Here is a 15720-nt window from a genome sequence, read left to right as displayed (position 1 = left end):
TGCTGGCCCTTTTAACCCCTGGTAGTCACTTCAGTGGGAGTGGGAGGGGTTTGCAACAATGTGGGGAGGTACAAAAATCATGGCTTCCCTACTCTGTCTACAGCTCTGTGGATGGAAGCATCAATCAGTGATCAGAGCACAGATCCCTAATATATGAAGGATAGCTTCCTTTTGGCTCACCTTGGCTCCTACAAGGTGTGTGCAAGCTGCTTCAGGAACATGGGCACAGCTGCCTGCCATGGGGCTACGGGCTGGTGTACTGTAACTGCTACTGTGCCAAGTGATGAAATCAACCAAAGTTAACTATAACTTACCATCCAAAACTCCCCTGGAAGTTGAAAGCCTTCAATAGATTCCATAGTTACAAAATAGTTATATTAGGCAGATTCTTTTAGTGCAGTTGTTGTCTAGGTGGGGAGAGAGATTCCTGGTGTTTCCTTCTCTGCCATCTTCGAAAAATCCTCTCCCGTGAAATAAGTGTTTTTATGAGATAAATACCTAAGAATGCAGTTGCTGGGTTAAGGTAATTACTTGTCTAGTTTTATGAGAAACTGCCAAACTTTTTTGGGGAAACTTTTATGTTCCTGCCAGCAATGTATAATGACCTAGAGCCTCTACATCCTTACCAATTTTTGGCATTGTCACTATTTATTATTGTAGCCATTCTGATAGGTGTGTAGTGACATCTCATTGTGGTTTTAATTTTCATTCTCTGATGGCTAATGATGTTGCCCATATTATCCTGTGTTTATTTCCCAATGGTATACCCTCTTCAGTGAAATGTCTCTTCATATCCTTTCTAACTGAATTGCTTGAATTTTTTTTATTATTGAATTTTGAGGGTTCTCTCTATATTATAGATACTAGTCCTCTGTTGCATATGTTGTTTGTAAATATTTTGTCCCAGTATGGCTGGTCTGTATCATCCTCTTAACAGAGTCTCCCACAGAGCAGAATTTTAAAATTTTGATGAGGTCTAACTTGTCAATTTTACCTTTTATAGATCATGCTTTTAGTGTCAAGTCTAAGAGTTCTTTGTCTAGCTCTTAGATCTCAAAGATTTCTCCTATGTTTTAAACATATTCTTTCATCACTATTATGCAGTTTACAGCTTTCAGATCCTTCCTTGTTTTGTTAAGTTTATAGCTAATTATTTAATTTTCTTTGGAGTGATTGCTAATAGTATTGTTTTAAATTTCAATTTCTATATGTTTATTAATATATAGAAATGTGTTTGGTTTTTATGTGTTGGTTTCAAAAAGTATAAAAAGTAGGTTTTTAAAAACCATTTCCTTATTTCTATTTTTTAAATTTATCTTTAGGTGATCTGTAGAATTGTCTTAAAGACAGTCTAACATATTGGGTAACTAATGGCAAGCACTCCTGTAAAGGTGGTATGGTTATTTTTATTTTACAGTGTATACACTGAGCCTAAGAAATTGCCAGGTTAGTATGTGACAGAGCTAGGATTCAAACCCAGGCTTGTACAGAGCTGTTTTCAATATGCTATACCATCTCAGGGTTTAAAAAGTCTTTTGAAGGCACTTACATGGTGTATTTTCTGAGAAATTTAATCTCTGAAAAATGACAACTTGACTAGGTGTTCTTCTACTGTTTCTGTAGATAGTACACAAATATTTACTGACATTTGAAGTTCTGACATTAGGAAGTGTTGTGTTCCATTCCCCCTACTCAATGCTTATAAAAGTTCTTTATATTTGAAATTTAAATATTCACCAAATTGGTATTCATTTCTTCATTCCTTCCTTTAGCTATTTCTGAAGGCAGGTATGCTAGGTACTGGATATACAGAGGTGAGTAAGACACAGTCTCTGCTTTTAATTTGCTTACAGTCAAGTAAAGAAGACTGATAGGAAAGCAGATAAATAGAGTGTGGTAAGTACTCTGATGGAAGGAAGTACATTTGCTACAAAACAGTGTACTGGAGCTGGTGCATTTCAGTTTATGGGAGCAAATTGTGGGAGTATTTACACCATGGAAATTGGCAAATTCTACACTTAGGGCTTTTCTTTTTTTTTCTTTCCCTCCGTCTCCCTTTCTTCCTCCCTCCCTCCCTCTCTCCCTCTCCTCCTTCCTTCCTTCCTTCCCTCTCCCCTTTCCCTTAGGAAGCCAGTTTACTAAAATACTACTGTTGGTGCAGGAGGAAAGGTATTAAATCCAGTCCTTTATCTCACTGTAACATGAGCTCATTCTGCATGTCATATCATAAGTGGTCCTACTACCAACTACTTCTGGTGATTTAAGCAACAGCCTTTCACAAACATGGTGGCTGTTTCCCTTTTACATGATGAGAGTGAGATTAAGTCTAAATATTCTGTGGGTTCTTTTTCTTCCCAGAGAATATAAAGCAGTTAACATCAACATCAACTTATACATCGTCAATGAACCTTGGCTTTTCTCACTGGCCTGGTGCTCCAGCATTCACTCAGTGACCACAGACAACATTCAGGTCCTAAATGAGATAAATCACCCTTATTTCTTCATGGTGAGCTAATTGTCCAGATTGTTCTTCCAACTCTGGTATAATAGGGGTCTCTGTCCCCCACCCCACCCCTACACTGCCCACTGTGCAGTCCCCAGGCAAGCTGCTTAACAGCAGAGATTTATGTGACATTGGAAATGGCATTCCCCTTTCTCTCACCCAGATCCTTCTGTGATTTTCAAGGAAAAATTATTGTTGTTTTAATAATTGCTATTTATTGAATCCTCACACTGCCTTTCATGCATTATGTAATTTAACCCTCTGAGTTAGCCACTAGGAGTATCCCCATGGGGGATCTGAAGTTTGTAGCTTCACATGATACAAGATTCAAAATGAGGTCTGACTCCAGAGTTTTGTTACTGCAGCCACACCTTCCTGTAGGCACAGCAACAATGACAGTGGCATGGGGTGTGGGGAGAAAATCAAGTGTACTTGATTCCAAAGTGAAAACTGTGTGTCCTGAGCAAAATGCTTTTGAAAAGGAGAGTGAGTGTCCAGCCACCGAGCTTGATTTCACCTTCTGTCCTGCTACTGCTTATGACCAGAAGTGTGGGGACCTGAAGACCTGTGTTTTGATCCAAGCTAAATCCCACCACTTACTGTCTGTAGAGGGAACCCCAGCTAACCAGTTAACTGCTACAGAAGCTGTTTTTCAAATCAGTGTAGAGTATGTTGACTGAGTCGGACATCTATAACAGAAAACAGCTTAATTTCTCTCCACTGACTCTTTAAACTGCTCTGTGAACTAGATCTTTCCTTGCCCTTGAATGAGGTCTCACTCAGATCCCATAGCTTTTCTAGTCACTCTTAGATAATTTCTTAAAGTACAGTTTAGTCACCAAAAAGCCTCAGTTCAGCGTCAACAGTCTAGTCCAGAGAATAACCCAGACTTTAAACTGCCTTGAAAATTAAAAGCTTTTTAAATGGGAGGCCTAAATATTTATTTATTTAGGAGGCCTAAATATCTATTTCTTGTTGCTTTCTCCATAACTCCAGGTTCACTGGCCCTTGTTTCTGTCTTGATCAGGGTCAGGAGCAGGAGAAAGGGGATCAAGTCCAAGGGCACAATCTCATAGGGCCAGTACTGCACTGAGGCCCTCTGGTGGCAGTGTAAAATTGCTTACCCCTTCTTTCTTGGTGGCTCGGGCAGTTTTCTGTAGATGACCCTCAAGGAAACCTTGGATGGCAGGTCCCTTGGCATAGATAAAGCCTCTCCACTTGTCTGTCCCCATACTATCCCACTTCATATATGTACTATATACTTCATATATGTACTATATACTTTTCTAACATTTTTGTTTTTTAAAATTGATTGCAAAGTAAACTTGTTCATTATATAAAATTCAATCATACACTCCTTCGATCAGTACACTCCTCCATAATCCTATCCCCCCTAAATCAGTAATGTCTTAAAGTTGTCCCTTTGTATATATCAAGTAAAACTTTATTAAGTAAAACTTTTCATTTTAATTCATAATATTTGAATTGATAATAAATTCATGTGATTCAAAATTCAAAGAGTATAAAAGAATGTAAGTAAAAAACTTCCTTCTACACCTGGCCTGGGCTTTTTTAAAGGACCCAAAGTCACTTTGTTCAAGGAGGTGGGGCCAGTATCCCAAGGGCTTTCCTAAGCAGCCCACACTCTGGGTTAGAATATGCAGATTCAAATCTTGGCTCTACCACTTACTGTGTGACCTTGGAAATGGTAGTTAACCTGTCTGGGCCTCAGGTTATTTGTTTATTTGTAAATTGGGGATAAAAATACTACAATAGGGAAACCTTCAAGATGGTGGAGGAGTAAGATGTGGAGATCACCTTCCTCCCCACAAATACATCAGAAATCCATGTACACGTGGAACAACTCCTACAGAACACCTACTGAACGCTGGCAGAAGACCTCAGACCTCCCAAAAAGCAAGAAACTCCCCCACGTACCTGGGTAGGGCAAAAAAAAAAAAGAAAAAACAGAGACAAAAGAATAGGGACGGGACCTGCACCCCTGGGAGGGAGCTGTGAAGGAGGAAAGGTTTCCACACACTAGGAAGCCCCTTCGCAGGCGGAGGCTGCGGGCGGCGGAGGGGGAGCTTCGGTGCCGCGGAGGAGAGCGCAGCAACGGGGGCGCGGAGGGCGAAGCGGAGAGATTCCCGCACAGAGGATCGGGGCCGACCGGCGCTCACCAGCCCGAGAGGCTTGTCTGCTCACCCGCCGGGGTGGGTGAGGGCTGGGAGCTGAGGCTCGGACTTCGGAGGTCAGATCCCGGGGAGAGGACTGGAATTGGCTGTGTGGACAGAGCCTGAAGGGGGCTAGTGCACCACAGCTAGCTGGGAGGGAGTCTGGGGGAAAGTCTGGAACTGCCGAAGAGGCAAGAGACCATTGTTTCGGGGTGCACGAGGAGAGGGGATTCACAGCAATGCCTAAACGAACTCCAGAGACGGGTGTGAGCCGCGGCTATCAGCGCAGACCCCAGAGACGGGCACGAAACGCTAAGGCTGCTGCTGCTGCTGCAGCCACCAAGAAGCCTGTGTGCAAGCACAGGTGATTGTGCACACCTCCCCTCCCGGGAGCCTGTGTAGCCCGCCACTGCCAGGGTCCCGTGATCCAGGGACGACTTCCCCTGGAGAACACAGGGCGTGCATCAGGCTGTTGCAACGTCATGGTGGCCTCTGCCGCCGCAGGCTCGCCTCGCATTCTGTAACCCTCCCTCCCACCAGCCTGAGTGACCCAGAGCCCCCTAATCAGCTGCTACTTTAACCCTGTCCTGTCTGAGCAAAGAACAGGCGCCCTCAGGTGACCTACATGCAGAGGCAGGGCCAAATCCGATGCTGAACCCCAGGAGCTGTGCGGACAAAATAGAGTAAGGGAAATTTCTTCCAGCAGCCTCAGGGGCAGTGGATTAAATCTCCACAATCAACTTGACGGACCCTGCATCTCTGGAATACCTGAATAGACAACGGATCATCCCAAAATTGAGGCAGTGGACTTTGGGAGCAACTGTAGACTTGGGGGTTGCTTTCTGCACCTAATTTGTTTTAGGTTTTATGTTTATCTTAGTTTAATATTTAGAGTTTATTATCATTGGTAGATTTGTTTATTGATTTGGTTGCTCTCCTTATTTATATATATATATATATATTTTTTTTTTCCTTTTTCTCTTTTTGTGTGTATGTGTATGCTTCTTTCTGTGATTTTGTCTGTATAGCTTTGCTTCTACCGTTTGTCCTAGGGTTCTATCTGTCCATTTTTGTGTGTGTGTGTCTGTGTAGTTTTTAGCTCATGTCATGTTATCATTGGTTTTTTGGTTTGGTTGCTCTCTTCTTTCTTTCTTTCCTTTTCTTACTTTATTTTTTTTTATTTTTAATAATATTTAAATTCTTTATTTTAATAACTTTATTCTTTCCTTCCTTCCTTCCCTCCCTCCCTCTTTCCTTCCTTCCTTCCTTCCTTCCATCCTTCCTTCCTTCCTTCCTTCCTTTCTTTCCCATCTACCTTTTCTTCTGAGCCATGTGGCTGACAGGGTCTTGGTGCTCCGGCTGGGTGTCAGGCCTGTGCCTCTGAGATGGGAGAGCCGAGTTGAGGACACTGGTCCACCAGAGACCTCCTGGCTCCACGTAATATCAAATGGCAAAAGCTCTCCCAGAGATCTCCATCTCAACAGTAAGACCCAGCTCCACTCAAAGACCAGCAAGCTACAGTGCTGGACACCCTATGCCAAACAACAAGCAAGAGAGGAACACAACCCCACCCATTAGCAGAGAGGCTGCCTAAAATCATAATAAGGTCACAGACATGCTAAAACACACCACCAGACACGGTCCTACCCACCAGAAAAACAAGATCCAGCCTCATCCATCAGAACACAGGCACCAGTCCCCTCCACCAGGAAGCCTGCACAACCCGCTAAACCAACCTTACTCACTGGCAGCAGACACCAAAAGCAACGGGAAATATGAACTTGCAGCCTCCAAAAAGACCCCAAACACAGTAAGTTAAGCAAAATGAGAAGACAGAGGAACACAGAGCAGATGAAGGAGCAAGGTAAAAACCCACCAGACCAAACAAATGAAGAGGAAGTAGGCAGTCTACCTGAAAAAGAACTCAGAGTAACGACAGTAAAGATGATACAAAATCTTGGAAATAGAATGGAGAAAATACAAGAAACATTTAACAAGGACCTAGAAGAGCTAAAGAGCAACAAACAATGATGAACAACACAATAAATGAAATGAAAAATTCTCTAGAAGGAATCAGTAGCAGAATAACTGAGGCAAAAAACGGATAGGTGACCTGGAAGATAAAGTAGTAGAAATAACTACTGCAGAGCAGAATAAAGAAAAAGAATGAAAAGAATTGAGGACAGTCTCAGAGACTTCTGGGACAACATTAAATGCACCAACATTCAAATTATAGGGGTCCCAGAAGAAGAAGAGAAAAAGAAAGGGTCTGAGAAAATATTTGAAGAGATTATAATTGAAAATTTCCCTAATATGGGAAAGGAAATAGTCAATCAAGTCCAGGAAGTGCAGAGTCCCACACAGGATAAATCCAAGGAGAAACACGCCAAGACACATATTAATCAAACTATCAAAAATTAAATGCAAAGAAAAAAATAGTAAAAGCAGCAAGGGAAAAACAATGAATAACATACAGGGGAATCCCCATAAGGTTAACAGCTGATCTTTCAGCAGAAACTCTGCAAGCCAGAAGGGAGTGGCAGGACATATTTAAAGTGATGAAAGGGAAAAAACCTGCAACCAAGATTAGTCTACCCAACAAGGACCTCATTCATATTCAATAGAGAAATTAAAACCTTTACAGACAAGTAAAAGCTAAGAGAATCCAGCACCACCAAACCAGCTTTACAACAAATGCTAAAGGAACTTCTCTAGGGAGAAAACTCAAGGGAAGAAAAAGACCTACAATAACAAATCCAAAACAATTGAGAAAATGGTAATAGGAAAATACATATCGATAATTACCTTAAATGTAAACGCATTAAGTACTCCAACCAAAAGACATGGACTGGCTGAATGGATACATAAACAAGACCCATATATATGCTGTCTACAAGAGACCCACTTCAGACCTAGGGACACATACAGAATGAAAGTGAGGGGATGGAAAAAGATATTCCGTGCAAATGGAAACCAAAAAAAAGTTGAAGTAGCAGTTCTTATATCATCCAAAATGACTTTAAAATAAAGAGTGTTACAAGAGACAATGAAGGACACTACATAATGCTCAAGGGATCAATCCAAGAAGAACATAACAATTGTAAATATTTATGCACCCAACATAGGAGCACCTCAATATATAAGGCAAATGCTAACAGCCATAAAAGGGGAAATTGACAGTAACACAATCATAGTAGGGGACTTTAACACCCCACTTTCACCAATGGGCAGATCATCCAAAATGAAAATAAAGAAAGAAACACAAGCTTTAAATGACACATTAAACAAGATGCACTTAATTGATATTTTTTGGGCATTCCATCCAAAAAGAATAGAATACACTTTCTTCTCAGTGCCAATGGAATATTTACCAGGATAGATCATATCATGGATCACAGATCAAGCCTTGGTAAGTTGAAGGAAATTGAAATCATATCAAGTATCTTTTCCAATCACAACGCTATGAGACTAGATATCAATTACAGGAAAAAATCTGTAAAAAATACAAACACATGGAGGCTAAACAATACACTATTAAATAACCAAGAGATCACTGAAGAAATCAAAGAGGAAATCAAAGAATACCTGGAAACAAATGGCAGTGAAAACACGATGACCCAAAACCTATGGGATGCAGCAAAAGCAGTTCTACGAGGGAAGTTTATAGCAATACAATCCTACCTCAAGAAACAAGACATATCTCAAATAAACAACCTAACCTTACACCTAAAGCAATTCCCAGAGTTAGCAGAAGGAAAGAAATCATAAAGATCAGATCAGAAATAAATGAAATAGAAATGAAGGAAACAATAACAAAGATCAATAAAACTAAAAGCTGGTTCTTTGAGAAGATAAACAAAATAGATAAACCATTAGCCAGACTCATCAAGAAAAAAAGGGAGAAGACTCAAATCAATAGAATTAGAAATGAAAAAGGAGAAGTAACAACTGACACTGCAGAAATACAAAGGATCATGAGAGATTACTACAAGCAACTCTATGCCAATAAAATGGACAACGTGGAAGAAATAGACAAATTCTTAGAAAAGCACAACATTCCCAGACTGAACCAGGAAGAAATAGAAAACATAAACAGACCGATCACAAGCACTGAAATTGAAACTGTGATTAAAAATCTTCCAGCCAGCAAAAGCCCAGGACCAGATGGCTTCACAGATGAATTCTATCAAACATTTAGAGAAGAGTTAACACCTGTCCTTCTCAAACTCTTCCAAAATATAGCAGAGGGAGGAACACTCCCAAACTCATTCTGCGAGGCCACCATCACCCTGATACCGAAACGAGACAAAAATGTCACACAAAGAAGAAAACTACAGGCCAGTATCACTGATGAACATAGATTCAACAAAATACTAGCAAACAGAATCTAACAGCACATTAAAAGGATCATACACCATGATCAAGTGGCATTTATCTCAGGAATGCAAGGATTCTTCAATGTACGCAAATTAATCAATGTGCTAAACCATATTAACAAATTGAAAGAGAAAAACCATATGATCATCTCAATAGCTGCAGAAAAAGCTTTCAACCTAATTCAACACCCAAAAACCCTACAGAAAGTAGGCATAGAGGGAACTTACCTCAACATAACAAAGGCCATGTATGACAAACCCACAGCCAACATCATTCTCAGTGGTGAAAAACTGAAAGCATTTCCTCTAAGATCAGGAACAAGACAAGGTTGTCCACTCTCACTACTATTATTCAACATAGTTTTGGAAGTCCTAGCCACAGCAATCAGAGAAGAAAAAGAAGTACAAGGAATCCAAATCAGGAAAGAAGAAGTAAAGCTGTCACTGTTTTAGATGACATGATACTATACATAGAGTATCCTAAAGATGCTACCAGCAAACTACTAGAGCTAACCAATGAATTTGCTAAAGTAGCAGGATACAAAATTAATGCACAGATATGTCTTGCATTCCTATACACTAATGATGAAAAATCTGACAGGGAAATTAAGGAAACACTCGCATTTAACATTGCAACAAAAAGACTAAAATATCTAGGAATAAACCTGCCTAAGGAGACGAAAGACCTGTATGCAGAAAACTATAAGACAGTGATGAAAGAAATTAAAGATGCTGCAAACAGAAGGAGAGATATACCATGTTCTTGGATTGGAAGAATCAACATTGTGAAAATGACTATACTACCAAAAGCAAACTACATATTCAATGCAATCCCTATCAAACTACCAATGGTATTTTTCACAGAACTAGAACAAAAACTTTCATAATTTGTATGGAAACACAAAAGACCCCAAATAGCCAAAGCCATCTTGAGAAAGGAAAACGGAGCGGGAGGAATCAGGCTTCCAGACTTCAGACTATACTACAAAGCTACAGTAATCAAGACAGTATGGTACTGGCACAAACATAGAAATATAGATCAATGGAACAGGATAGAAATCCCAGAGGTAATCCCATGCACATATGGTCACCTTATCTTTGACAAAGGAGGCCAGAATATACAATAGAGAAAAGACAGCCCCTTCAATAAGTGGTGCTGGGAAAACTAGACAGCTACATGTAAAAGAATGAAATTAGAACACTCCCTAGCACCAAACACAAAAATAAACTCAAAATGGATTAAAGACCTAAATATAAGGCCAGACACTATAAAACTCTTAGAGGAAAACATAGGCAGACCACCCTGTGACATAAATCACAGCAAGATCCTTTTTGACCCACTTCCTAGAGAAATGGAAATAAAAACAAAAGTAAAAAATGGGACCTAATGAAACTTAAAAGCTTTTGCACAGCAAAGGAAACCATAAACAAGGTGAAAAGAGAACCCTCAGAATGGGAGAAAATATTTGCAAATGACAAAGGATTAATTTCCAAAATTTATAAGTAACTGATGCAGCTCAATATTAAAACAACAAACAACCCAATCCAAAAATGGGCAGAAAACCTAAGTAGACATTTCTCCAAAGAAGATATACAGATTGCCAAGAAACACAAGAAAGGATGCTCAACATCACTAATCATTAGAGAAATGCAAATGAAAACTACAATGAGGTATCACCTCCCACCAGTCAGAATGGCCATCACCAGAAAATCTACAAATAATGAATGCTAGAGGGGGTGTGGAGAAAAGGCAACACTCTTGCACTGTTGGTGGAAATGTAAATTGATACAGCCACTATGGAGAACAGTATGAAGGTTCCTTAAAAAACTACAAATAGAACTACCGTACGACCCAGCAATTTCACTACTGGGCATATACCCTGAGAAAACCATAATTCAAAAAGACTCATGTACCACAAAATTCATTGCAGCTCTGTTTACAATAGCCAGGACATGGAAGCAACCTAAGTGTCCGTCGACAGATGAATGCATAAAGAAGATGTGGCACATATATACAATGGAATATTACTGAACCATAAAAAGAGACGAAATTGAGTTATTTGTAGTGAGGTGGATGGACCTAGAGTCTGTCATACAGAGTAAAGTAAGTCAGAAAGAGAAAAACAAATACTGTATGCTAACACATATATATGGAATATGAAAAAAAAAGGTTCTGAAGAACCTAAGGGCAGGGAGGAATAAAAATGCGGACGTAGAGAATGGACTTGAGGACACAGGGAGGGGGAAGGGTAAGTTGGGACGAAGTGAGAGAGTGGCATAGACATACACACTTCCAAATCTAAAATAGATGACTAGTAGGAAGCAGCCACACAGCACAGAGGGATCAGCTTGGAATTTTGTGACCACCAGGAGGAGTGGGATAGGGAGGGTGGGAGGGAGCTGCAAGAGAGAGGATATATGGGGATATATGTATTTGTATAGCTGATGCACTTTGTTATACAGCAGAAACTAACACACCATTGTAAAGCAATTATACTCCAATAAAGATGTTTAAAAAAAAATACTACAATAGAAGCAATTTTATCCAGAATAATCCTGTTTGCTTAGCGGTCTGTTAATTCAAAAATTTTAAATGGGGAATCGTGAAATAAATGATATACAGTGTATTAGCTTTTTACTACATTAAAAAAAAGTACCTAATACTTAGTGGCTTAAAACAAACAAATGTTTGTCACATTCTCTATGATGGCTGAGTGGTTTCTCTGTGCTCAGCCAGTTTGGTTGGACTAAGTGGTAGGATGGCCTCATTCATATGTCTGTGGTCTTACCTGAGATGACTGTGGTCTCTCTTTGTTTGGTCAGTCATCCTTAAGGAATCCAGCTTGTGTATGTTCACCTGGTTGCATTGGGTTCTCAGCAGCAAGAGAGGTCAAGTCCCAATGCACATACCTTTTCAAGGATATCCCAGTGTGATGTTTGCTAATGTTCCATTGGCCAAAGAAAATCACATGGTCAAGTCCAGATTCAAGGTGGGGCAGGGAAGAAACAGACTTTACCTTTTGATGGAGAGGAACAGCAAAGTCACATTGCATATAGACCTGCATTTTGGGAGGAATATTTTGGTCGTTTTTATAAACAATCTACCGCATACATACCTCACACATTTTAATTTAAACTATCCATTCACTTTTTGACATAGACTCAACGTCTTTCCTTTGAGTGTATTTCAGCTGATTGAATTCGGTATTTCTTGCTTATGTGTACTTCCCAATGAACGATCTATGATTTCTAGGTTTTGTTTCCTTAAAGCACAGCAAGAACTTGAGGGACTTCCCTGGTGGTCCAGAGGGTAAGACTTTGCGCTCCCAATACAGGGGACCTGGATTCGATCCCTGGTCAGGGAACTAGATCCCGCATGCATGCCACAACTAAGAGTTTGCATGTTGCAACTAAGAAGCCCACATGCTGCAACTAAGAGCCTGCATGCTGCAACTAAGAGCCTGCAACTAAGAAATCTGCATGTCACAACTAAGAAGCCCACATGCCACAACTAAGAGCCCACATGCCATAACTAAGAAGTCTGCATGCCACAACTAAGAAACCCACATGCTGCAACTAAAAATTCCCATATGCCACAACCAAAAAGCCTGCATGCTGCAACTGAGTCTGCATGCCACAACTAAGAGGTCCGCATGCCGAAACTAAGAGTCTGTATGCCACAACAAAAAGATCCTGCATGCCGAAACTGAAAGATCCTGCATGCCTCAACTAAGACCCAGCGCAGCCAAGATACATAAATAAATAAATATTTAAAAAAATTAAAAATAAGAACGTGAAGTCATTTGGAGAAATGACGGGAATGAGGAAGCCACCCAGTTTTTTATAATCCTCCCCTCATCTCTTAGTGTTTCTCTCATACCTAAATTAAAAGCAGTTTATTTTTTAATGACCTTTTCTTTCTTCATTAAGGTTTTCAAAGCATCGACTTAGTTTCCTTGAAAATGACATACTTTTTAAACTCAGATTTTACAGATTTAAGTAACACTGAAGTAACACTGAATTACACTGCACAATTTAAACAACTGGTACAGCTGTTCTAAGCCATTTGGGTAGTAAGAACAACTGATTCTTGGTGACGGTACAGCTCATTTGGTGGGCATCCTGAAGCAGGCCAAAGCACCGGTCAGTTAGGTTCCCAGAGAGGATTAAGAGCCTCAATTTAGTGGAAGTTGGTTAAGAGCTTCTAATGTACATGCCTAGTAGAGCTGTTGTGAGGATTAACTGTGAAAATACCTTTGAAGTGCTTGGAATGCTTCCTTAACTCCTGTAAATTCTCATTAATGTTAGTTGTTCTCAACATTATCATGATAGTTCATGTTATTGTTATTATTATCATTGTTAATCAGTCCAAGGAAAGACCATGGGATAGGGTGGAAATGGCATAAGAAAAAATAAAAATGATAGACCCAGTACCATCAAGTAATACAAGAAGGGGGGCAATGAAGGTGGAAAGGGATGAGTAAACTAGCGAAATGAAAAACTTATACAAGAGAACCTAGAAGATGGAGCTCTGTGAAAGGGGTGATTCAGGCAAGGAGACTGGAGAAGTTGGCATGTTAGTTAAGAATTATAATTTCAACATATTTATCTGAAGCATGATGATTAGGAGAAGGATTCCTGAATGCTGATTCACAGACTGGTTGCTTGTTCCTGGGAAGCTTGTTAAAAATACAGAAATTCTAATTCCTGAGTCTGTAGTGAGGCCCAGGAACCTGTATTGCTAAAAGCTGCTCAGGTAGATTTGGATGCACAGCCAGGTTTGGGAAGCCATGCCATGAAAACATAGAACACTGCAAGTCAAGAAACTTGGGCTGTAGTCCTGGGTCCAGAACACACTTGCTCTGTGACATCTCTGGGACTCCCTCAAACACCTATCTTGAGGGTCCAGGGAGAAGTGTGTGAAGTATTTTATCCTTTGTAGAGCCTTTGGCACATGCAAGGGGGGATTGTTAGGATAGCAGCAGGTACTCTCTGTGTTTGAGACCAACCCCATCATCAAGGTTCCTCTGCCTGGTCTGCCCCCTCTCCATCCCTGGCAGCCAAGCAAGGAACCTGGCCTACATGATCTAAAATCCCTTCTAGCTGTAAATCCTTTAACTATTTTCTGTTTTGCAGGCACCAAGTTACTATAAGTTCATGTGGATTCTCATGGATTGTGTTTCTGCAGTTTTCATCGTTGCCATATTTTATTTTCATTGGTAAGCATATATTTGTAATTTTAAATGATTTTTCCCAAAATAAAAATATAAATGGTCCTTATGGAAATTTGAGAAAAAACAGTTACATTTTCCCCATAATTCTATATGGCGAATTCTCAGGGAGACAGGGTTTTATCATCTGAACCTCCACCTTCCCACCTTTCACAAAATTGGACATGCAGAGTGCTGTGTAAAGAGCACGTTCACAAACTGGGGAGCCTGGATTTTAGTCGTGGCTTTGCCCTTCGTTTCTGGGTGACCCTGGGAAAATCACTGCCCCTTTCCAGACCATAGTCTTTTTATCTGTCCAAGAAAATAACTTTTGAGAATTCTTGAGGGAAAATGCCTCAAGGTTGCAAGGTTCAGGGTGGGAGAGGGGACATCTGGTAGAAGAATTTTAGCTAGAAGAGACCATGGTTGTTTAGACCTCATCATGCTCATCATTTCCTCATTTGAGTTCTCCTTTAAAGGGGGAAACGACAAACCCTCTGCTTAAGGTAGAATTTGACTGGATAATGTTCTTTTCTGGCCACTGCCTTGAATTATGGCCTATTTTGGAAGAGGTCTGTGAGGCTCATGGATAGTCTGCTTCCTTCCAGGTGGAGAGAGAGCCAAAAAGAAAAATTACTCCAGAGCACTGGCATTCACAAAGGTAAATCAGAGGCCTAGCCCACTCTCTTAATTCCTACCCATTGCCTCCAGGATACAGGGCCTGCCTTTAATGTTTTTGACAAGAGTTGAAAGAGTGGGGACCAGTGAGAAGTTGGGACAAAGAGGCTGGGCACAGATTCTGGAGGGCACTTGGCATCAGGATTCATTGTGGACTTTATCCTCTAAACAATGAGACTCCTTGGAAGATTTTGAACACAGGTATTTTTTGTTCACTTGTTGATATATTCATTCATCACATAGTTACTGAGTACCTACTTTGTGCCAGGCACTGTGAGAGAGACTGAAGTAACTGAAAGCCGTCTATGTAGGGTGACACAAGAGAACAGAGGTTCTGGCCCACAGAGAGCAGTGACGAAGCAGGCAAAGGCATAGCAATTGATACCATTAGGCTAGGCACCTAGGTCCAGGACAGAGAAGGTGCCATGCTTATCAGGGCTGAATGTGCTTTATATGGCTTCAGTTGTGGGTGATGTATATTGGAAGGTGGAGAGAGAAAACTGTGGAGGGGGAATGCTGGAATAGAGTCTAGGCTCTGCATATAAGCAATCAGGAGATGGCAAATGAATTTCAAACAAGGGAGCTTGTGTAGACTTCTGAGTAAAGGGATGGAATAGCAGAACAACTTATTATTCAGCAGAATAACTCAGAGGCTAAGTGAGATAGGTCCAGTAAAGGAATGGAAGCTAGAGTTTATTATTCAGGTGGTTGTGGGTATAATCACACAGTGAGTTACAGGTTTGGGAAGCCAGTGCTATGTCAAAGGGAAAACCATTTAG

At 40.5% G+C, this 15720-nt stretch overlaps 1 protein-coding gene across 1 annotated transcript in view; it reads left to right on the top strand.

Moving 5' to 3' along the window:
- GDPD4 (glycerophosphodiester phosphodiesterase domain containing 4) overlaps positions 1–14941 on the top strand; it is a 53192-nt gene extending 38251 nt beyond the window's left edge. The window contains exons 4-6 of the mRNA XM_007461714.1: positions 2359–2506; positions 14190–14272; positions 14872–14941. Of these exons, the coding sequence (XP_007461776.1) occupies positions 2359–2506; positions 14190–14272; positions 14872–14941 (301 nt within the window). The remainder of the gene's footprint in view (positions 1–2358; positions 2507–14189; positions 14273–14871) is intronic.
- The last annotated feature ends 779 nt before the right edge of the window (positions 14942–15720 follow it).

This window comes from Lipotes vexillifer, unplaced genomic scaffold (assembly GCF_000442215.2).
Source record: "Lipotes vexillifer unplaced genomic scaffold, Lipotes_vexillifer_v1.1 scaffold223, whole genome shotgun sequence".
NCBI lineage: Eukaryota > Metazoa > Chordata > Mammalia > Artiodactyla > Lipotidae > Lipotes > Lipotes vexillifer.
The sequence above is the reverse complement of the archived record's forward strand: the minus strand, read 5'-3'. Positions and strand labels throughout refer to the sequence as shown.